This window comes from Trichoderma gamsii (genome assembly GCF_001481775.2).
Source record: "Trichoderma gamsii strain T6085 chromosome Unknown Scaffold_87.2, whole genome shotgun sequence".
NCBI lineage: Eukaryota > Fungi > Ascomycota > Sordariomycetes > Hypocreales > Hypocreaceae > Trichoderma > Trichoderma gamsii.
Window position 1 is genome coordinate 28,563 of NW_020171424.1, and position 14,775 is coordinate 43,337.

A 14,775-nucleotide genomic window follows, 5' to 3' on the forward strand; every position below is an offset into this window, starting at 1 on the left:
TCACTCAGGAGGCAGCAAGCAACTCCAGTCACGTGTGGAGTCGCTGCGCAGCAAGATAGTTAGCTTCATGGAGACTGTTTTCCAGGTTTCAACGATGTACTTGCCCATAGACGTGCCACTGAGTCTCCTGGTTGCTGTTCGGCTGCCAATCCAGGAGGAGAGAACATCGACGCCAGGACCATTAATGTCAATCACTATGTCGCTCTGTTAGCAACAACTAAGTCTTAATGCAGTATTCAGTCTTGGGAGCCCATTCATGACGTACTCTTTCCGAAACCTGAAAACGGGGCAAACGCATCATTGATATCTGTTGCACCGACAGTGATGGCAAGCGGCTCGCGAGCTGGAGATATGTCCTCAGCTGGCAGCTGGTGTTCGGTTAGAAGCAGATCATCCCCATAGTACGTAGCAAACTTACATCGAAATTATTCCCGGCAGCAACACAGACCACCACCCCATGACGGACAGTGGACGCAACGGCACAATCCAAAATCGGACTGGCAGGGCCTCCCAAACTCATGTTCACCACGGCGCGGCCCTTCATGCCATGCAAATTGACATCGCTGACGACCCATTCAAGCGCCTTGATGATATCGCTAGTCTGCGCGAACCCCGTTCTATCGCTGAACACCTTGATGGCTACGACGTTTGCTTTCTTGGCCACGCCGTATGCCCGGCTCGCAATTGTGCCCGCGACATGAGTGCCGTGGCCATGCACGTCCTGATCGCTTGCAGAGCCGTCGGACACGAATATGGGTCCCTTGGTAGCCCGCCTCTCAAATTCAACGTGCTGATCGTTAATGCCAGTGTCGATGACGTACGCGACTGTGCCAGCGCCAGCTGCGTCGTCCCTGTATGTGTAGCTGTAGGGGGGGTTACCAAGTCTGTTACGTACCGAAATCCGTCCCAAACCCCACGGTGCATCAGGTTGAAACTGGCAGTGGCGGTAGAGCTGCTCTGGCTCGATGCCAAGAACCTAGAGTATGGAGGGTTAAGCAGTCAACGACACGACTGAGATCATCTGCCAGAGAACTGGCATGCGGTTCTCTTATGCACATACCTCAGGCATCTTCTCTAACTCAGCTTTGGTGGCGTTGTCGAAATTGGCAGAGTAGCCTTTCAAGTATGGAAGGTGGAACTGCTGACCAACATGTACATTGAAAGGAGTAATAGGGTCCACCGTCATGTCGTCCAACTTTGACAAATGCTCGCTCTGCATTGACTCAGCTGTCAGGTAGGGTTTGACCATGACGACCCACTGACCCGGCAGGATGTTGTTCTGTTGGGTATCCATTGTGGAGCTTTTGGTTGATTATTGATAGTCTGGAAACTATATAAAGAATGGGAGTTAAGTCAAGTTTTTGGCCTGTGCTTGTTTACTGTGACTGTTGCTGTTGATGAGTTGAGAACAGAGGAAGGAAATGGGCCATGGCCTTCTTATACTTTTTCGGGTCCTTAATAAGTGTTAACTTAATCAAAAGATAGTTGTAAACTTCGGAGGGATCCTTGCTCCTGGTACATATCAAGTGACAACTAAATGATTTTCCCAATATTATTTAAGCTTCAATGTATTGGATCCTAACTATATGCCTACTTTGCCTATATTATAATTAACTATAATGCGTTGGAGGCTAATAGCGGCGGGCTTATACCTGATGTAGTAACCAGGACGGACCCCGTCTGCCTATTAGGCACCGTTGGAATGCTGAACTCTAGAAGTAAGGCGCCAAGATTTAAAAATGAATAGGCATGACGTATTGACAGACCTACCAATGTGGGCGAATTGGCTCGCTCTGTCTGTTGGAGGGCATCCCCAGCTGTTTGTAGCAATTGCACAAATGGCAATATCATCTAACAACCGTCCATAAACGCCAGTTACAGCCATGGCAGCGGCCGCAAGTTACAATTCCAGGGCCTAGTACAAGCAAAACGAAGAATTGAAAGTACATGCGCTGGCTGATCACCCGCAGACTTTGGTAAACGGGTGAAAACTTTTTACTAAATTCTTCAAACGCTGATAGTTATCTAGTGTGTTGAAGAAGAAATGTGTGTGCTAGTTATTAAAGTTGATTCAGAACTAATTGTATGGAAATCTTACGATTAAAGTCTGCCTGGCTAAAATCCACACTAGTTTATTGCATCGGCAGTATAGCTTTCTACATTCCAGACCATAAACTTAAAGTCTGGGTCTTTGGATATTATACTTGGCAACAAGCATGTAGGGTGTAGTTCTTACAACTGTTCAGTCGCGAAGCTCCTTAGTCTAATTATATAGTTAGAGCTATGTAGTCAAATATACTTTGACTGTAATTATTATAGATCTAGCTTTTATACCTGTAGAAGCAATGACGCTTGGTGAAGTAATTGAGAAGATAAAGAGAAAAGACTATTACAGTAGAGAAAGTAAGCCATTCGCGATACATTAATAAAGTAAAAAAAGTCTGGACTTCTTTTTCTCAACCCAAATTTAGTCCTGCTCTAATACAGCAATACAACATACATTCTAGCTGAGATTAAAAGCAGTTGCTGCTTTCTTAAAGTTAAAAGGGGCTGACTAGAAGTAAAATGAAAGCTAAACAGGAGCTGAGCAAGAGCTGAAAGAAAGCTTTTTACCACTATCTAAATATACTATTATAACACTTTTATTTTACACCTATATAATAAGCCGAATTCTTCCATGATATTTTTCTCAACTATAATCAATAATGCTTCTTACATATAACATATAAAAACAATTCTTTAAAACATTTACCCCTCTATAATTACAACAACTATGAATTCGGCCTAAAAGATAGGTAAGGGGAGTGATGCCCGCACGGAGGTCTTTTTCAGGGACTTCTGGCAGGAAGGGTCGGACCATTCTGCATTCCACAAAGTGGCCTTGTGTCCTTGGTTTGCCACACTTGCAAGTGGGCCTGGTGTCGTGTCCGAATCTTTCGTGGTATTCGACAAAGTTCCCGTGTCCCGTCCTTTCCGCGTAGAGCCTGTGCAGTATAGCTCTTGGGAGTTGGAGCTCAGGGGGTTTGGGGAGAGCGTCTAGTCGCCAGCGTCTGTAGTAAGGCGGTCGGTTCTGGTCCCAGTCTAGCTCCCGGAGCCGTTTCCTTTCGCTTTTAGCCCATCTTTTGATGTGGGTTATCGTGCGGTCCTGGATGGTGGGGTAGGAAGTTCTGACCCTTCCTTCGCAAGTTTGTCTGCTATCTCGTTGCCGTGTATGTCTTTGTGTCCGGGAACCCAGGCCACTTTGGTGCGGATTCCTGGTTGGAGGTCCTTTGCAATTTTCCTAAGGCCCATGTATGCGTTCTGTGAGGAGTAGGGTGTCTGGCCGAGGATCCCGTCCACGACTGCCGAGTTGTTTAGGAAGAGGATGATTTCGTTGATGCTTGGGTCCAGCCGGATTCGTAGATAGGATATAATTTATATCTGGTACTATTGTGTTGTTAACGACTAACTATCTAAGCTAGCTAAATGAGTGTGTTCTGAACCTCTTATGTAGTAAGTCGTTTTATAGGGAGCGCTGTTGCCCATCGCTCCTCTAGACCATAGAGTGCTTGCGTACGTCGCTCCTATATGGAGGAGCGCTCTTAGGCGTCGCTGCTCTTATGATTGGTTGATTGTTCCATGGCTCTTCCAGGGTACGTACTATTGTCAGGACCTTAAGAGATCAGGTCGTAATAACACTTAAAATCAAGTTTCCTTTTACAGGGGTGTCTGCTTACTTTTTACTATGGTGCATTTTTGTATTTCACTTAAAATCAACGAAGTCTATAAGTGCTAGACTTCGGTCCTCCATCTCGCGTTGGCCGCCAAATTCCCGGACACTGTCTAGCCGCGTTCATCTACGCCTGCTGCTAAGACGGCACAGGAGCGTAGCGTTTGTGTCAAAGTCAAATCGCTGCTTCCACACATTTACTATGATCCCAAATCTTGAGTACATGTAATTACTGTCACCATGGCTACGGACGCCGATCTCTTCAAGGTTGAACAAGCATTTGGTTACACTTTTGAAAATAAACACCTCTTGCAGATCGCCTTAACATCTCCGGGCGTCGAGAGAGATAACCATCATGGTAACAGACTTTTGGCTCGGGTAGGCCAGGCCGCCATGGAGATGGTCATCGCCCAAGCTGGCTACGAGAGCTCAGCAACAACCGGTATATCATCATCGTTCCTAATGAGGCAAAGCCTGGGCTTGGCTGGCTGACTCGGGGTAGCAACTATAAATTATGAACAGAATTTCATTGACAGCAAGGCGCAGCTCTCTTTGGCAGCCGAAGAGTCCGGCATCGTCGCCTGCATCAAGCTCTGTCAAAGGTCGGGGCCTCCCTCGGCCCATGTTAAGAGCCAGGCCATGAGGGCCATCATCGGCGCGGCGTGGGAAGATTCAGATCAGTCACTGGGCACAGTGATGGCAATCATCCAGAAACTCAAGAGTAATCTGCTGAAGCCTGGGGTGAAGATTCATAGCGTCTCTGAAGACACAGCAGCTTCTCCCCAGTCGACAATCGCCAGCTCCTCACGATCTATGCAACAAACTTGGACACCTCGTTCAGATTTTGATGGTTCTGATGAACGGCCCCCCAGCTCGTCAAATTCGGGTCTGCTGCACGTTGCCTTTGAGCTGCCGGTAATTTCCGATGACTTGTTTACGATGCAGATGCTGGGCACTGCGGCCGGGAGCGTCTACATCAATGCGTTAAATATCTCTGACGATTACATCGTGCCTGATGTTATACGGTTAGGACACCTTAATAATGCATCGAACGAATTCGACGATAGCTTTTCAGATTTTCAAAGTTTTCTCATCGACGAGCCTATCCAGTGCCAGCCCAGAGATATCATTTCGTCCAAACCTTGTTCTTCTTCCTTATCGGTTGAGGGGGTACGTGACCCATCTTCGTCTGTGGGTTCAGGATCACAACGCGAGATGAGGTCCAGTGCCTGCATACGTTCGAGATCTGCAAAAGACCAGACAGGCGTTTCTAAGAGGCGGCAAATCGCTCCAGACCACACCTGTCTGGATTGGCTCGTAGATTATATATCAGATGAGAGGGAGCGTTGCCAAGAGCACAGTTCACCTGATCCAGGCGACACATATCTTAGCCCTGATATATTGAGAAAAGCCATAGATTTAGGAGGGAAAAGGAGTGACGACCTCCTTAAAATATTGGTAGGGATATGCAGCCCTTCGTCTATCATTGCCCTTCGCGCCACCCTGCAAACAATGAGGAGCGCATCGGACCTCCGGGAGCATATGCCCCTGCATGGTCTTTCTGCCCCCGAGAGGTTCAAGGCAATTGAGAGGGAAGATGTATTGTTGAATCGACATTGCTAAGACGATGTCACAACTGGAAACTCTGGAAGGAGCACTGCAGCTCTACAATCATATCAACAACCGTGGGTCATGAATGGGTCTTGGCAGGTCGACCGGGACTCGAACAGAACGGCCCTGGCAACCCACGAATTATGCGGAGATCTTCTGCTACGTCGGCACTCATGGACAAGACATTCCCCGAGCTGAACAAAGATTCAAGCGAATTCAAGCATAAATACGACCAGATAAAACGGTTGGAAAAGCTTGGACGGCGCCTCAACATGATGACGGAGACATTTGGAGAGGGGATTCTTGGACTCTTACAGTGTTCCGAGGCTGATGCTACGTTTCTCAAGATTTCGGATCCAATGTGAGCAAGGCATGAAACACGCGTTGAGACTAATGTTGACCATGTCATTATAGGTTTCTTAAGCCAACGGATCACGACTTTCGAGAATTCTTGTCCCTATTGGATCGCACGCAAAGGATGTTTATTTACGAATGCAGTCAATCTACCACGCCTATCCTGAAATGCATTTTGGACGGGACCCTAAAAAAGACCAATCTCTTCCCGCTTGAGCTGAACCGGCCTGAACAGATACTTGGATTGCCCAAGGGCTCACAATCTTTGCTAGATGCTTTGACTTATGTCCTCTAATAATTTAGAAATTGTTCGAAACTAGACTCGTGATATATCAGGCTACGCAAGGATAGCTATAGTTACTTAACCCTAGCCCGGAGGCACATCGTTCTGGGTGGGGATCCTAGGCAAAATATCAGGAGCTAATCCTAAAATCGACATTAAAACATCTCGTTGCTACAATGACCACATTAGGAATAGCGCATTCGAGGCACACGCCTCTAGTTACGATGCAACAAGTGCTCTAAGGACTAGTGGCGTATTCACTCTTTTGAAAACGGTATTGCTCCAGCCGGTCGAGTGGCACGCAGCAGTCTTATAAAGACCAAATTGGCAATAAGTATTCAGCTGAGAAGGGAAACACAGTGTATGCTCACCAGGCTGTGTGTAAAATATAACTGGGGGGCTAGGTTGAGGAAAGAATAAACATTTCAATTAACATAGACTGAGATAGGGATCAAGAAACACACCGTAATTAGGAATCTCTTAAAAATGGGAACGGGGTTGCTGTCGAAAGTGAGATCGACGAAATAAACTCTTCTTAAGCGTGCTTTTCCTGATAAGTCTTACTGAAATATGATGTAAATACCCGTAGTCACGTCAAAGTGCGTACTCCATACCCAGCACAATGATCTTAGCCATTCACTAGACTGGCATGGGGTGGGAGCTGCGAATCCTGGTTACTTTGAAGCGGGTGGCCAACGATCATAAAAAGAAGAATTCTTGTCGTGTGCGGTGTCTTACTTTGGTTCAAGTGGAGACATACCCTCCATGATGGGGAAGGAGACGGACATTGATTGGTAGATGAAATCAATGGGGCAATATGAGAATTTCCCGTCTACCCAGGTTTCTTGTACATTATCCCCCTCATAATTGGCCAAGTATGTAGCATTTAATGTTTAGGCGGTCTGCAAATGCACTCTTTAAGTTGGGCTATGATGGAGAAATAGTTGTAATCACTTCGATACCTGAGCAAAGTTCTATCTCGCTGCTGCAACTCTATACACAAGTTGTAATGGTCACCTGGCGTAATTTCTAATAAAAAAAGATATCTCTCGGCAAATATGGAGGTGAAGTATGAGAGGTTTGTATTGTTTCAAAACTTTGACAAAAAAAAATATAATAGGCACTAATTCTTTTATACCAGCATCCTGCTTTCAGAAACCTTCAAATTCATCATCGGGCCTCAGAAGAAAGTTTTCACCATTCATAGAGCTGCAATATCAAAGCTTTCAAAAAGCCTGCACAATCTCTTGAATGGTAATATGAGAGAAGCAAATGAACACTCTGTCTACTGGGAAGACGTTGACGAGAAAACATTTCTTCGATTCGCTCAATGGGCTTATACTGGAGAATATATCTCTGCAGAGCCAGAATTGATTTTATCTTCGGCTCAGCTCGCAAGCCTCAAAAAAGGCTCGGTTACGAAAATTTCAGTTGATGAGACCGCTAGCTCTCTTGCATCATTCAAGATCGTGAACGAGAATGAAAAAAAGGATCTATGCGATCACTGCCGAGTAGTTCTGCGTTCGGAGCAGAGCAAACAATGTGATTCGTGTCGGAAATACTTCTCTTCTCTGTACTGCAGCAATTGTCGCTACTATCAGCAGAATTTCTGCTTGCAATGTCAAAAAACCACAGAAAAGTTATCAAAGAAACAGTATATGATTCGAACATTCAACAACAGCAAGGAATTTCCCTCTCCAACTATTCCTTATACACCCCGAAAGAACGAGAAGAGCTGCGAAGAGTATAGCGAAGTCTTCCTATCTCACGCTCGTCTCTACACCCTAGCCGATAAATACGACATACCAGAGTTACGGGAACTTTCTTTGCATAAAATCTATGTCAGCTTGAAGGAGTTTATACTGTATCCGAGCCGCGTTGGAGACGTTATTAATCTAGCGAGTTATTCTTTTGAGAACACGATTACAGGAGACAAGCTGCGCACGTTAATGGTCGAGTACTGCGCATGCGTAATTGAGGACATGCTCGAATACGAGAGCTTCAAAGGGTTGGTAGAGAGATCTTCAGATTTCGCGTTTGCATTGATGAAGAAGATGAAAAATCGTCTTGATTGAGAATTAGGGGTTAGTAGTGATTAAACACATCTTATGCCGGCTTACTTACCTATCAGCTATAAGTCCCAAATTTTGTGAATCATTAGCTTATGCTCTTTCTTGTTCTCTTTCTTTCTTTTTTCTCTTTCTTTCTCTCTGTGCTCCTTCGAACATCCGGCAGATCCGACACGCCAGTTTCACCAGCTTCTGCACTTCGTTGAAGTGCTGCCTCTATTCGTTGTAGACGGCGTGGATACTAATAAAGTATAGATAAATTAGTAAAAAGTGCTTGTAATGCCAAATTATTTTTCACAATATGAAAATAGTCAATCCATTGCTACTTACTAAGTATCAACTTAAAGCAAGACATTTATGAATAATCAAAGCTTTTAAGAGCCGCATGATATATGTTTAAATTACTCTAATTCTCCCTAATAATTGATGAGCGTCCAGATTCCGCATTAATACGGAATTGGAAGCATCGGCATCGTAGTGTCACACAAATGTGTAAGAAGAATAACCTCCTTTAAAAATAGCGTCCATTTGTTTGATTCAGCTAAGCCTATTTCAGTAATGCCTTATCAGCTGTACTGTAGAAGTAGTGCTCTAGAAAGGTGTCAATCACAGATAATGAGGGTTAAATACGGCTAAAACATTCGCTTCAGACCTCCACACTTACCGCCTTAAACCTTATCACATAAAGTTTCGCCACCTAACGCCCTTGTGCAGCTGCGGCTTTTCTATGTCTATGTACAACCCCACCCGCCGGTCTTTCAAAGTTGTTCCTATAAACCCCTTTTGGATTCTTTTACTGTCTCATCTGAAAAACAGCCTCGTATGTATTTCTTTTTAATTATTTTCTTTTACATAGCTAAGGATTTTAACCAAACATCTATTCTACTCACTGTGCTTACGTCAAGCCAAGGAATCGAAAATATCATGTTTAGCACCCTCTTTGCCTTGGTTCCTCGTATATAGTAGGGTTTAGACAACACACCGAATTACACCGGAAGCCTCCTCGTCGAAATGAGGAAAAAACAGGCTGGTAAAGTACAGTCTCCTTAGGATGAATAACGCTTGACCTAACGCGTTAGAAGCACTTGCGAAGAAGCGAGCTGAAGCACGAGCATTGTCACAAATTGATGCAGGGACCGCGGAAGCCAGGCGGGCCACCTATCGTTCACATTCTATAGCCAGTTCGACCACCTGCCCAACACCTACAACTTCCTCCGCTATCCTGTCAGATACAGCCTCGATAAGAGAGACAGGTATTGCGTCTTCGGTAGCAGCAATGGAGCACCATCCTAAAGCAGGTAAATCATTCATGATAAGAACTAGGCAAAATCCTTGCCGCATCATCACCCTAGAGAACGGAGAGTTGAGGATCATTGGCAAGCCTTCTGGAGGTGGCTGGCTCTGGCAATGTGAGAAAAGGCTGGTATACCTACGATGGTAAGGCTCTGATCAACTCTAGTAGAGTTGATTTAACTAACCCCTGTAGGACCCACTATACCGGGGGTAGAGTTGATTTAGAAGACCGGGGGTAGAGTTGGTTTTTTATCGATAAAGCGCTTACTAAGAATGAGTTTGTTGATTTTTATGAGCCATATAGCTTGTTACTTTGCTTGAAATGCCGCACTGCTCTCCCACCTTTACAAAGCTCTATTAAGTCTCATTTTCGAGGAAAGCATAAGCCAACAACAGCCGAGTTAAAAAGTATTACTGATTTTTATTTCTCAATTAATCCAAGAGTTACAATAAATGACCCGCAGTCGGTTGAGCTCCCCAGTGATTACAGTCTGCCCATTAGCTGCTTACAGAGCTTTCGAGGATACAGCTGTAACGCATGCCCGTATCGGACAATAAATAAGAAGAACGCTGCCACTCATCAGACTCGGAGCAAGCATAAGCTTAGCCCAGGCGAAAAAGGGTGGAAAGCTGTTACACTGCAAACATTTTCGCGGGGTGGGAGATCCAGGTATTGGATCGTTGACATAAATAGCCAGCATAATGGTATGATTCGCAGCTGCGACATCATAAGCCCAGCTAACACAGAGACAGGCGATAATAGTAGCGACGATGACAGTAATGATATCACTGCGCTAGTGAAAATGGCCGAGGTTTGCGAGCTAGGCATAATGGAAGAAGAGAAGAAAGGACGGCAGCTTGTCGAGACGCCAGGCGGGGTGAATACGGATTCAAGATGGGTCAAGTTTATGAAACTTGCTCATCATCTAAAAGAGAAGAACCGGAAGATGCTCTACGAGACAGCTGCATCGGCAGCCACGAAAGCAGTTGAAAAACGGTGGTATCAGCAAGAGGCGATCAAGGCAAATCGACGGCTCCGGCAGCTCGGCGCCAGCTTCGACCGGGTTCTTACAAGATGTACGAAGCGGCTCGACAGAGTGCCGGACCAGACGCTGAAGTGGCTCAGCAGCATTGACGCAACGAAGGCATCGAGCGAGCCGTTTAGCAGGAACCAAGAGGCCGCAACGACAGAGCGATACAGCTCATACTGGAGGCGGTATCTCTGCTACTGCGTCCGGGTCCGGCCACTGGGGCGCTCCAAGGCTAAAGCCGAGCATGGGATTCGGTTTACGCGTCTGCAGTGGGACGGACTTGGAGAGGTCGTTCGACGGCTGGATAGTTTCGTAGCGATCGCCAAAGAAGACGGCCCGGGAGAGGATGACGGCGGGGAGGAGACGCCGGAGAAGGACGCTCTCGACGAGGCCGTCTTTGAATACTGCATCAGCTCGATCAAGCAACGGTTGGGCAAGAAACAGTACCGAAACCCGCTCTTGCACTTCATAGCAGTGCTTGGCATCGATCGATCGGCCGAGTCGTGGATCCCGTCGCACTCGCACACCCGCTTCATGGCCGGCTTTCTCTACTGTGGACGAATCTTGATGCTGGAGCACTTCTTCGAGGGCGACACCGGCGAGTCAGACAATTCAGGCGGATCGGACAGCTCAGACGGAGAATCAGACTGCGAGGTTAGTTTCAAGGCCATAGATCGCTTCCACGAGGGACACCACCAGTGGCTAGTAGACGGCTCGTACACGCCGTTCGGCTCGATCATACAGTGGATGACGTACGGGAGAGGCTATCGAAAGCGCGAGGTCGGGCTGGCCCGACTGGCGTGGGAGAGCGATGGCAAGACGCTAAGCTATCACGGAGACCGAATCAACGTAGGCAAGTTTCAATATACAGCCCGGGCCGCCGTCACCGATACGGAAGCGCTGCTCAATAGTCTCATGTCTGGCCAGTGGGGTCAGATCAAGGAGACGATTCGTCTGCGAAACATCGTCGACAGCTTAGTGTATGAAGGGCCGGGAAGGTCGTTTGTCAACAACCGAAAGAACGCGTGGCTCAAGCCGGGATCTGGTCAGATGACGAGAATCGTCGGCGAGACGCTCTGGAAGAGGGTGAAGGATGGGAACGGAAAGACGCGGCACGAGTGCAGGCGGCAAAAGGTAGAAGAGTTTCTTACACTTCTCAAGCAATTCAGGGGCAGTTTCATCAGGGCAGTGCACATCTGGAGCGGACAGCCGGGGCGAGGGCCGGAGATGACGACGATTAAGCACTGCGACACGGAGGAGCTGCCGAAGAACGTGTTTGTGTTTGACGGGCAGGTCATGATCGTCACGGACCGCGACAAGAGCAAGAGACTGACAGGCCGCGGCCGCATGGTGGCGCGGTTCTTGCCGGGGCACTTGAGCCGGATCATGGTGGCATACGTCGCATGGCTGCTGCCGTTCGAGAAGGTGCTGCATAAGCTATCCGGCATACGGGGGCCGGGCGAGGGGCTGGAGCCGTGGATCTGGAAGACGGCCGCACACGGGCTCTGGGATACAGAGCGTCTAAGCAAGGACTTGTGTTTGCTGACGGGGTTACATCTCGGTGTAGAGCTCGGAGTGTCGAACTACCGGCACGTGGCTATCGAGTTTGGGCGCCGAATCAAGGGTCTGGTGATCCGGCAGCTCGAGCTCGATGGCGTCGAGGCGGGAGACAGCGACGGCGATGGACATCATGACGAATTGACGGGGGAATCGCGCAAGCAGCAGCGGGTCGAATACGTCTGGGATCTGCAGGCAACGCACGGCAGTCTCGTGGCTCGCAACCACTACGCGATCAACATGCTCTACCCGAATCAGCTGCAGCCGGAGATGATTTCGAACTTTCAAGAGATCAGCAGGCTGTGGCATGGATTTCTCGAGCGCGGGGACGGAGAGTTCGGGCAGAAGCGAGCACTGGACGAGGACGAAGACGAAGGGCCCCAGCAAGCGGCGAAACGAAGGCGGGTGCGGCCGCCACGGGGTAGCAGCCGCGTTCTACAAGAAGCTCTCGGGCAACTGGGACAGATACAACAGACGTTGCAGTCACTGCTGCACGAGGCAGATGGCAGTCCGCGGCAGGGCCGTCGACGAAAAACAGCTCCGGCCAGAGCGGCTGACGAGGCTGACGAGGTTGACGACGGTGACGAGGGCGATGATGCAGTCAGCGATGAAAGGACCGAGAGCGGGCTAAAGAAGATGCTCGGCGAGAGCGCGGGATGGAAATCTCCAGAACAGCGCGAGGGTATGCGTCGGATCATGAGGATGCAGAACAACGGCATACGGAGCAAGATGCTGATCATAGTGCTCCCGACAGGTGGCGGCAAGAGCATATTTTTCTATCTGCCGTCTCTCATCGACGGCGAGAAAGGACCGGGCGGAAAGACAAACGTCGTTGTCGTCCCGTTCATCGCGCTGGCGGACGACTTGGTCGCGCGAGGTCGCGAGTTTGGGGTTGACTGCATGCAATGGCGCAGCGACATGGAGGAGGTGCGCGACGAACGGCAGAGGGACGCGAGTCTCGTGGTGGTCAGCGCAGACGTTGCCGTCTGCGACGGCTTCACGTCATATCTGGATAGCATTCGGGGCAGGGGCTTGCTGGGAACAATCTTCTTGGACGAGTGTCACACAATCATCATGGACGTAAGCTACCGGGAGCGGCTGGGATCTCTGGTCGGTCTGCACAGATATGGCTGTCCGATGGTGATGCTGACGGCGACATTGCCGGTGTCGATGGAGGGCTGGTTCCGGGAGCGGATGCTGGCGAAGGAAGCCGATATCATCCGGGGTCTGACGGCAAGGATGAACATCCGCTACAGGGTAAGAAGGGTGAAGGCAAGGAGCCGGAGCAGCGTCGAAGACGGGGTTGTGGACGAGATGGAGCGGTCGGGGAAGCGGATGGCGGGCGGGCAGAAAGGGGTCGTATACTGCCGGTCAATCAAGGAGTGCGAGAGGCTGGCGGCACGAGCCGGGTGCGGGCACTATCACGGGCGGATGGCAAGCGCCGACAAGGCGGCAGCACTTCAGACATGGTGCAACGGCGAAGGAGGGCAGCGCTGGATCGCGGCGACGACTGGGCTCGGGACGGGAGTCGACATAAAAGAGGTCGTTGCAATAATTCACATGCGGCAGCCGTACGGAATGGTGGACTTTGGGCAGCAAACGGGGCGAGGGGGGCGGCAGAGAGGCGAGGTGGTCGACTCGGTGATTGTAACGGACGGGGCAGCGGCGTGGTACGATGAGTTTGGCAGCGACGTGGATCACGAGAACCGGAAGGCTATGGAGATGTTTCTGCAGACGACTGACTGTCGTCGAAGCGAGCTGGGTGGATTTATGGACGGGAAAAGGCAACGATGCGGCGAGATGGGTGCTCTGGAGTGCGATTGCTGCGAAGAGAGGTCTAGGCAGGGTAAGGGGGCACGGATGGACGAAGGAGAAGGGGAAAGCGAGGAAAGCACGGGGAGTGAGATGGGAGATGACAGTGAAGGTGAAAGCGAAGGCGAAGGTGAAAGCGAAGGCGATAATGAGAGGGGGGTTATGGCAAAGGGGGTGGTCAGTGGTCGACTGCAAGAGCACAAGCAGGAAGAAAGCCGGCGGCTGACGGTGCTATACGGATGGCTGGATCACATGGCGGCAGTGGGCTGCTGTGTATGCTATGTAAGATGGCATCTTGGAGGGGGGAAGGAGGAGTTGAGGGCAAAGTATATGCATAGACGAGATGCATGTACGGTGATCAGTCTCAGGGAATTTGGCGACTGGAGGGCTAGGGTGAAGTTTGCGGACTTTATATGCTGCTGGGAGTGTGGGTTGCCGCACAGGTGGTGCGAGGCAAGAAGGGGAAAGGACGGGAAGTGCTGCTACAGCAATAAGATACTTCCGGTGATGATGATGGCTCGGGTAAGCGGGAGGGTGCAAAGGCTGGTGTTGGAGAAGTTTGGGGTGGACGGGAAGAGTGATGGTTATCAGCAGTGGATTGGGCGATCAAGGTATATGTATGGGATGCAAATGATAAACGGTATGGCAGTATGGGATGAAATTATTCAGGAGTGTAAAAGTATAAAAAGAATTAAGGAATAAAGGCGGGGTTAGAAAAGGGGTTTATTTATATAATAATAAAGTTGGCAAATATAGATTTACTAATGTATTAATATAAGAAAAATGTATATAGGGTTAGGGGAAATATTATACCCCAGGGGCCCGACTCGTTAAGGTAGGGTTAGGCATTTATATTCTGTCTCCGGAGACAGATGCATTGGCTGTGCTTAAGCCATCTATATTAAAATTTCTCTGTCTCCGGAGATAGGTCTGTTAGCTGCACGTAAATTAGTTATGTGAGTTCTTTATCTCAGGAGACAGACCTGTTGGCTGCACGTAAAATGGCTGTGCTGGCTCTCTGTCTCCGGAGACAGATGTATTGGCTGCATGTAAAAT

The 14,775-nt window shown here is 48.8% G+C and overlaps 3 protein-coding genes across 3 annotated transcripts; 2 read left to right on the plus strand and 1 right to left on the minus strand.

Moving 5' to 3' along the window:
* Positions 1-1,294, minus strand: TGAM01_v211070 (protease; the record flags this gene model as incomplete). Its single annotated transcript, XM_024550975.1, has 4 exons — positions 1-194; positions 266-368; positions 419-976; positions 1,061-1,294. The coding sequence occupies 4 exons, from the start codon at positions 1,292-1,294 to the stop codon at positions 1-3; spliced, it is 1,089 nt and encodes a 362-aa protein (XP_024404284.1).
* A 2,655-nt stretch (positions 1,295-3,949) lies between these two features.
* Positions 3,950-5,969, plus strand: TGAM01_v211071 (hypothetical protein; the record flags this gene model as incomplete). The annotated part of the gene is made up of 4 exons (XM_018811046.1): positions 3,950-4,151; positions 4,212-4,879; positions 5,362-5,681; positions 5,735-5,969. 4 exons carry the CDS (start codon positions 3,950-3,952, stop codon positions 5,967-5,969), a joined length of 1,425 nt encoding a protein of 474 aa, XP_018655741.1.
* A 3,491-nt stretch (positions 5,970-9,460) lies between these two features.
* Positions 9,461-13,586, plus strand: TGAM01_v211072 (hypothetical protein; the record flags this gene model as incomplete). The annotated part of the gene is made up of 3 exons (XM_024550976.1): positions 9,461-9,463; positions 9,784-12,987; positions 13,032-13,586. 3 exons carry the CDS (start codon positions 9,461-9,463, stop codon positions 13,584-13,586), a joined length of 3,762 nt encoding a protein of 1,253 aa, XP_024404285.1.
* Positions 13,587-14,775: the final 1,189 nt, after the last annotated feature.